This window comes from Protobothrops mucrosquamatus, unplaced genomic scaffold (assembly GCF_001527695.2).
Source record: "Protobothrops mucrosquamatus isolate PMUCROS unplaced genomic scaffold, P.Mucros_1.0 scaffold5448, whole genome shotgun sequence".
In the NCBI taxonomy this organism is placed as follows: domain Eukaryota; kingdom Metazoa; phylum Chordata; class Lepidosauria; order Squamata; family Viperidae; genus Protobothrops; species Protobothrops mucrosquamatus.
In genome coordinates this window covers 7,956-16,799 of record NW_015391306.1, presented here as the reverse complement: position 1 = coordinate 16,799, position 8,844 = coordinate 7,956, and the positions used below count along the sequence as shown (strand labels likewise).

General features: G+C 45.7%; 1 protein-coding gene across 1 annotated transcript in view; it reads right to left on the bottom strand.

The window, feature by feature from the left end:
* The window catches only part of TGM2 (transglutaminase 2), a gene marked incomplete at its 5' end in the record, with an annotated part of 20,066 nt that overhangs the window by 4,137 nt on the left and 7,085 nt on the right, over nucleotides 1-8,844 (bottom strand). Inside the window, 4 exons of the mRNA XM_015829112.1 lie at nucleotides 181-346; nucleotides 2,960-3,229; nucleotides 5,230-5,469; nucleotides 6,885-6,988. Coding sequence (XP_015684598.1) covers nucleotides 181-346; nucleotides 2,960-3,229; nucleotides 5,230-5,469; nucleotides 6,885-6,988 — 780 coding nt within the window. The remainder of the gene's footprint in view (nucleotides 1-180; nucleotides 347-2,959; nucleotides 3,230-5,229; nucleotides 5,470-6,884; nucleotides 6,989-8,844) is intronic.

Genomic DNA, 8,844 nt, shown 5'->3' with positions numbered 1-8,844 from the left:
GAGAGAGAGAGAGAGAGAGAGAGAGAGAGAGAGAGAGAGAGAGAGAGAGAGAGATATGGCCAAGAGCTCTGACCCACCCCAAAGGTTATTCCAGCCGCCCCACCAGGTGCCCTCACCCCCTCGGCCCCCTTTCCTTCTCCTTGTCCAAGGGACCCTCCTTGCCCCTCCCCCCCAAATCGCCTCACCCGGATTTTGATGTCGGGGTTCTTGACGTGGAAGTCCCGCACCCCGAGGAGGATCTTCTGGTTCTCGTACTGCTGCAGCACAGCCGTGACTTTGATCATGTTGTCCGGGGTGAGGCAGCCGCCGTACTTCTCGTAGGGGATCCGCAGGGGGACCGTCTTTTCTGCAGGGGAAAACACGGAGGGAGCATGGTCAAAATCCAGGTCTCTTTTGAGTCTGGGAATGTTGTGTGTCATTGGACTTTCACAGAGATAATGTTCTCTTTCCTTTTATGTTGTGATGCGTTGGATATTTGTGGAGTCTGTGCTACGATGCATTAATGGGCTCTTTGCTTCATTTAGACCAGAAGTGTCCAACTTTGGCAACGTTAAGAACTGTGGACCAACTGTGGCAAGAAAGGTCGTAAAATGAGGCAAAACTCATTTAACAAATGTCTAGCTTAGCAACTGAAATTTTGGGCTCCGTTGTGGTCGTAAGTCAAGGACAACCTATAAAAAATAATGTGACCTATGTGAACGGTGGAATTTCAATTGTCACGTTCTGGCCATCATCTTATATTTTTCCACCATGGCCATTTAATTAAATTTATTCAGTTTAGACACTGCCGGATTCCAAACGAACTCTGGGTGCAATAGAATAGAATGGAATGGAATAGAAGAGAAGAGAAGAGAAGAGAATTAGAAATAAGAATAGCATTAGAAGAGAATTAGAAATTAGAATAGAACAGAATAGAATTAGAAATAAGAATAGAATATCTCAGGGGCTGCCCCAAAGAAGAGGGAGTCAAGCTGTTCTCCAAAGCTCCTGAAGGCAGGAGAAGAAGCAACGGATGGAAACTCATCCAGGAGAGAAGCAACCTGGAACTAAGGAGAAATTTCCTGACAGTGAGGACAATTAACCAGTGGAACAACCTGCCACCAGAAGCTGTGAATGCTCCAACACTGGAAGTTTTTAAGAAGAGACTGGACAGCCATTTGTCTGAAATGGTATAGGGTTTCCTGCCTGAGCAGGGGGTTGGACTAGATGACCTCCAAGGTCCCTTCCAACTTTATTATGATTATTAATAGAATAGAATTAGAAATAAGAATAGAATAGAATTAGAAATAAGAATTAGAAATTAAAATAAAATGAATTAGAAATTAGAATAGAATGAATTAGAAATAAGAATAGAATAGAATTAGAAATAAGAATAGAATAGAATTAGAAATAAGAATAGAATAGAATTAGAAATAAGAATAGAATAGAATAGAATAGAATCTGGAAGGGACCTTGGAGGTCTTCTAGTCCAGCCCCCTGCTCAAGCAGGAGAACCTATACCATTTCGGACAAATGCCTGTCTGGTCTCTTCTTAAAAACCTCCAGTGATGAAGCGCCCATGACTTCTGGTGTCCAGCTGTTCCACTGGTTGATTGTCCTCACTGTCAGGAAGTTTCTCCTTAATTCCAGGTTGCTTCTCTCTCTGAAGCCAAGAGAATGAGGAGAGAAGGCCGGGGTCATGAAAAACGCAGAAAGGACGGAGGTCGAGGAGTCGCTGGCAAAACCCACGGATTTCAATCAGAAAAAAGCTCCGTTGGGTTTCTTAATTCAGGAACCCAGCCGTGCGTCTCCCGCCTCCTTAACATGTTTTATCAATTAAATCTGCTGCAGAGGAGTTTTAGATGCAACCCATTTAACTCGTGGAGGTCAATCTGAGGCCGGAGTTCTACCTAAATCCAAAAATAGCTCCGGGCTGGAAGATCTGAGCTCTCCTTGGGGGCCTGCAGAGCCCTTCCCAGCTATGGAAAAAAACACGTCATTTTTCCTGGAGAGAAAGAGAGAGAGAGAGAGAGAGAGAGAGAGAGAGAGAGAGAGAGAGAGAAAGAAAGAAAGAGAGAGCGCAAAGGAACAGCCTCGCACAGAGCCTCCCTCCTGGTTCCTCCAGCTTTTGATTCCACAATGTTTCTGCAGAATTTGTGCTTCAAACTCCAGCTTCATCCAGAGGAAGGAACATCTTGAGCATCAAAACGGCATCAAGCAGGAGACCCTGGGCCATTGTCTGAAATGGTAGAGAATCTCCTGCTTGAGCAGGGTGCTGGACTAGAAGACCTTGCAAGGTCCCTTCCAGCTCTTTTCTGATTAATAAAACAAGGTGTGCATTGCATGTTCCTCCCCAGGAGCCCAGCATAAATTCCTGCAATACAGACATTCTCTCTCTCTCTCTCTCTCTCTCTCTCTCTCTCTCTCTCTCTCTCTCTCTCTCTCTCTCTCTNGGCAGCCATTTGTCTGAAATGGTATAGGGCAGTGTTTCTCAACCTTGACAATTTTAAGGCATGTGGACTTCAACTCCCAGAATTCCACAGCCAGCATTGCTGGCTGTGGAATTCTGGGAGTTGAAGTCCGCATGCCTTAAAATTGTCAAGGTTGAGAAACACTGGTATAGGGTCTCCTGCTTGAGCAGGGGGTTATAATAATAATAATAAAGTTGGAAGGGACCAACCCCCTAATTGACCTGTTCTCTGGGCCAACACGTACACACCCCCACACCCCCCAAGTGTCATCCTAGAACCAGCACGTACACACTTCCACACCCCTCAAGACCCACACCAAAGACAAGCCCCCCTATAAAGCAACCTCTCTGGCTCCCTAACCCTAACCCTAACCCTAACCCCGGCAAATCTCTTTGCTTTTGGGAATAAATAATTCTTCCTTCCTCCCAGCTGTCTGGGTTTCATTTCGACGCATCCTTGCACAGCCCTAGCTCGTAATTTGGAACCCCCAATTATTCTTCGGGCACTACCTCCGTGGGGCTCCAGGTTGACGTTCAGCAGGTCCTTGCACCCGCACTCGGGGCCCAGCTCCCCGTTGTAGCTGGTGGTGGCGGCCGAAATCCTCAGCCGGCAGTGGCGTTCCTCGGGCGTGTTGTTGTTGACGACCACAAAGACATCGAAGTCACACCCGTTGTTCATCCCCTCGGAAGCCTTGATCTTGAGGGCCAAGCCTTCCTCCTGCGGGGTCTGGGTCTTCTCGTGTTTCGCCTTGTCGAAGCTGGCTCTCTCCTCCTCCGAGTCTGCAGGAAAAACAGGGGCAGAGAACGCTGACAAATGTCCTTTTTGGGGGGTACCCAGAGGGCAGCTCCTCTCCCTCCACCCGCATAGGAGGAATGCTGCAAAACCCCACTTATTTCTGAAGAAACTCCGGACACAACAACAACAACAACAACAACAACAACAATAATAATAACAACAACAACAACAACAACAATAATAATGACAATAATAATAAAGACCAAATGAAGAACAGAATAGAGGCATAAGGAACGGTTGCTGGAATTGGGGATGTCTAGAAGAGAAGGATGAGGGGGGACATGATAGCAGTCTTCCAGTATCTCAGGGGCTGCCCCAAAGAAGAGGGAGTCAAGCTATTCTCCAAAGCACCTGAAGGCAGGACAAGAAGCGACGGATGGAAACTAATCAAGGAGAGAAGCAACCTGGAACTAAGGAGAAACTTCCTGACAGTGAGAACAATTAACCAGTGGAACTACCTGCCTCCAGAAGCGGTGAAGGCTCCAACACTGGAAGTTTTTAAGAAGAGACTGGACAGCCCTTTGTCTGAAATGGTGTAGGGTTCCTGCCTGAGCAGGGGGTTGGACTAGATGACCTCGAAGGTCCCTTCCAACTTTATTATTATTATTATTATTATTATTATTATTATTATTATTATTATTATTATTATTATTATTATTATTATTATTATTATTATTATACTACATTAAAATAATAGCTGGGAAAGCAGATAAAAGCAAGATCTGGCAATGGCTAAGAGCAGGAAAGTTGAAGAAAGAGACCGAGGGACTAATTCTGGCTGCACAAGACCCAGCCTTAAGGACAAATGCATATAAAGTCAAAATTGAGAAGACAGCAACAGACAGTAAGTGCCGCCTATGCAAAGAAGCTGAAGAAACAGTGGACCACCTGGTCAGCTGCTGCAAGAAGATCGCACAGACTGACTACAAGCAGCGGCATGACAAAGTAGCAACAATGGTGCATTGGAAGATCTGCATGAAATATCATTTGCCTGTAAGCAAGAATTGCTGGGATCATAAAATAGAGAAAGTCATAGAAAATGATAAAGTTAAACTGCTCTGGGACTTCAGAATTCAAACAGACAAGCACCTGCAACATAACACCCCGGACTTAACAATTGTCGATAAGAAAGACAAAAAAGTCTGGGTAGTGGACGTGGCAGTGCCTGGAGACGGCAGAATAGACGAGAAAGAACTGGAGAAGATAACAAAATGCAAAGACCTACAAGTAGAAATAGAAAGACTGTGGCAAAGGCAAGCAAGGGTGGCACCAATAGTAATAGGTGCCTTGGGTGCAATCCCAAAACATCTGGAGCACCACTTGGACACCATCATCGGCATTGACAAATTTGCTATTAGTCAATTGCAAAAGGCAGCATTACTAGGGACTGCTTCCATCCTGCGACGAGATCTGTAATACCATCAAATATCCACATCTGCCTGGATAAGGACTCGACAGGCAGACAAAAATGCCAAATCCAGTCTGAACATCTGGCTGACTGTGCGATGATCATCAATAATAGTAATAGTAATAGTAGTAGTAGTAGAAGTAGTAGTAGTAGTAGTAGTAGTAGTAGTAGTAGTAATAATAATAATAATAATAATAATAATAATAATAATAATAATAATAATAATAATAAAGTTGGAAGGGACCTTGGAGGTCATTTAGTCCAACCCCCTGTTCAGGCAGGAAACCCTATACTATTTCAGTCACAAATGGCTGTCCAGTCTCTTCTTAAAAACTTCCAGTGTTGGAGCATTCACAGCTTCTGGAGGCAGGTTGTTCCACTGGTTAATTGTTCTACCTGCATTCACTTAAGGACCACTTCAAAAAGGTCATAGGTTTGGTCATCTCCATGCGGGGAGCCACTTAAGGATTGGCCTGAGTGATGACTGCAATTCCAGGCTCAGCGACGGTCGTAAGCCCGGGACTGCCTGTCTTTCCGCCCAATTTTCCCACGGCCCCTCAAGTTGCTGCGAAGTACCTTCACGATGCTTATAGGTGTGTGTGATGTCCTCTTTGGTGTCCCTCCCCACACTCTTGGTGCTGATCTTCTTGCCCACGATGGTGGGGTGCATGGTCTTCTTGCGGGACAGGTCGCTCTGGAGCATCAGGAAGGCCACCTCGGCGTTGACCTCGGCAAAGACAAACTTCACGTCGTACTTCAGGTCAAGGTCTCCTTCCCTGACGGCTTTCACCGGAGTTGGCCCGCAGCAGTAGACTCCTGCAGAGGGAGCACACAGAACATAGAATAAAACAGCAGGAAGGGACCTTGGAGGTCTTCTAACCCAACCCCTTTATGGAGCAAGAAACCCTATACCGGGGGTGGGCAACCTTGGCTCTTTTATGACTGGTGGACTTCAACTCCCAGAATTCCTGAGCCAGCCGTGCTGAGGGGAAAGGGAGAGGTTTCCAAGCTGAGCCAGGCTGGCTGAGGAATTCTGGGAGTTGAAGTCCACCAGTCATGAGGGGGCTGTAGTTCCCCCATGCTGGCTGAGGAATTCTGGGAGTTGAAGTCCACGAGTCATGAGGGGGGCATAGTTCCCCCATGCTGGCTCAGGAATTCTGGGAGTTGAAGTCCACGAGTCATAAAAGAGCCAAGGTTGCCTACCCTTGCCCTATACCATCCCAGACAAATGGCTGCCTAGTCTCTTCTTAAAAACTTCCAGTGATGGAGCACCTACACCTTCTGGAGGCAGGTTGTTCCACTGGTTAATTGTTCTCACTGTCAGGAAGTTTCTCCTTAGTTCTAGGTTGCTTCTCTCCTTGGTTAGTTTCCATCTGTTGCTTCTTGTCCTGCCTTCAGGCGCTTTGGAGAATAGGTTGACACCCCTCCCTCTTCTTTGTAGCAGCCCCTCAAATATTAAAACACTGCTATCATGTCACCCCTAGTCCTTCTTTTCATTCAACTAGACACACCCAATTCCTGCAACCTTCTTCATATGTTTAAAGCCCCAGTCCCCTGATCATCTTTGTTGCTCTTCTCTGTACTCTTTCCAGAGTCTCAACATCTTTTTTTACATTATAGTGACCAAAACTGGATGCAGGATTCCAAGTGTGGCCTTACCAAGGCATTGTAAAGTGGTATTAACACTTCATGTGATCTTGATTCTATCCCTCTGTTAATGCAGCCTAGAACTGTGTTGGCTTTTTTGGCAGCTGCTGCACATGGCTGGCTCATGTTTAAGTTAGTAAATAAATATGACATTAAGCAGACAAGGCACTTCCCTAAAATATCCTGTCTGTGACCTGCTGCTCCAAATTCTTGATGTGTTTCCAACCGTTGCTTCTTGTCCTGCCTTCAGGGGCTTTGGAAAAGAGCTTGACTCCCTCTTCTTTGGGGCAGTTCCTGAGATATTTGAAGACTGCTATTCTTTCCCCCCTCATCCTTCTCTCCATTCAACTAGACATCCCCAATTCCTGCAACCGTTCCTTATATGTTTTAGCCTCCAGTCCCCTAATCACCTTTGTTGCTCTTCTCTGCACTCTTTCCAGAGTCTCAACATCTTTTTGACATCCTGGTGACCAAAACTGGATGCAGGATTCCAAGTGTGGCCTTACAAGTGTGGATTTGGCAGCTGACAGCCTGCTCCATCCGAGGGCCTTCCTTCCACCGCTGGCAATGTCTCCATCACTTACCTTCACTTTTTTCCTGTGGCGTTGGGTCCAAGGCCTGCCAGCCGTCGTAGCCGCTCGGAAGGTCTGGACGGGCCATCCAACATTCCACCCAGCAGTGAAAATTCCTGGGTCAAGAAGGGAAGGAGAGACCAAGAGAGGGAGAAGGAATGGTTGAGAAGATCCAGGGGCAGCCTTTTCCAAATTCCTCCCGAGGTTCTACAGGGTGGAAATGTCCACCATGTTCCCAGTGATAAGAGGGTTGGATTCCTTGCAGATTCTCCATCATCTAGCCAACAAGGATTCAATGGAAGCCAGCAGGATCGAAGCCTCTGGAGTGGTCAAGGGTGGTTATGGCACCTCCCATGGACCATGAGGTCCACCTACCGATCCGCGCAAGATTATCACAATGCGGTGAATCCCTTCCCTATTTTCCAGCTCTTGGATACAGACTCCAGAGCACCTTCTCCGTTGTTTCTCTTCTTGTTTCTCACAGTTTAGCTACTTCTGACTTTAATTAGCTGACCTCGGCTTAGTTTAGAAGTCTCTTGCTTTATGGGGGGGTGGGGGGGGTGGGGCTCAAAGCCATTTGTGGACTGGCTTCCTCCTTTTATCTAATTCCTGACCCTTTTCGTGTTTTTATCTTTGTGTTTTAGATGGCTTTGAGTAGTGAGATGGGAAGCCTAAGAAGGTAAGGCAGCCGTTCATTTAGTGACCGTTCCAAATTACAATGGCACTGGAAAAACTGACTTATGACCGTTTTTCACACTTACGACCATTGCAGCACCCCCCCAGGGCCACGTGACCAAAATTCAGACATTTGGCAACTGGTTTGTATTTATGACGGTTGGGATCATGTGATCTCCTTTCCCGGCCTTCTGATAGGCAAACTCAAGAGGGAATGGGGGAGGGTTTCCTGCCTGAGCAGGGGGTTGGACTAGAAGACCTCCAAGGTCCCTTTCAACTCTTCTCTTCTCTTCTCTTCTCTTCTCTTCTCTTCTCTTCTCTTCTCTTCTCTTCTATTCCATTCCATTCTATTCTATTCTATCCCATAATTCTCTTCTCTTCTGTTCTCTTCTCTTCTGTTCTGTTCTCTTCTCTTCTCTTCTCTTCTGTAATTCCATTCTGTTCTGTAGTTCTATTTTATTGTTCTGTTCTGTAGTTCTATTCTATTCTGTTCTGTAGTTCTATTGTATTCTATTCTATTCTATTCTGTAATTCTATTCTGTTCTATTCTGTTATTCTATATTTCTATTCTATTCTTTATTTCTATTCTATTCTGTTCTGTATTTCTATTCTACTATTCTGGTCTGTTTTGTTCTGTATTTCTATTCTATTCTATTCTATTCTATTCTATTCTATTCTATTCTATTCTATTCTATTCTATTCTATTCTACCCTCTCCTCTCCTCTCCTACCCTACTCTACTTATTCTATTCTAATCCATAATTCTATTCTATCCCATGATCCTATCCTATCCTATCCTATCCTATCCTACCCTAATGCCAGATTAATGTAACAACCATGTCACGAAATTTTCACGTGAGCGGTGGGGGGATTGGGCTAGAAGAAAAGTGATTCACTTTTCAACAGTGTCAAGAAAGGTTGGAAACCTCACTTAAAAACTGTCTCGTTTGCAATGGAAATTTTGGGTTCATCTGTGGTCGTAAGTCGAGGAACACTGATACATAAACAAACGAACTCTGGGGACGCTCTCTGCTTTGCCTGGGGCGTCTTGCTTTATAAAAAGAAAAAGAGAAAGAGAAGCGGTGCTGATTGCTGAGGGGGCCACCCCCTTTTCCTAGAAAAGTTTGGAGGAAAAGGACATTGTTAGGGGGAGCGAAGGCCATCCATCCCGTGGCGGAGGAGGAGGAGGAGGCCTCACGCTGGCAAGAGACCCTTTGGGGAAGGGAAGCGGGGCTTTTTCCGAGACCTGCCTGGCCCCTCAGGCTATGAGTAAAAAAGGCAAGACAAATAAAGAAATG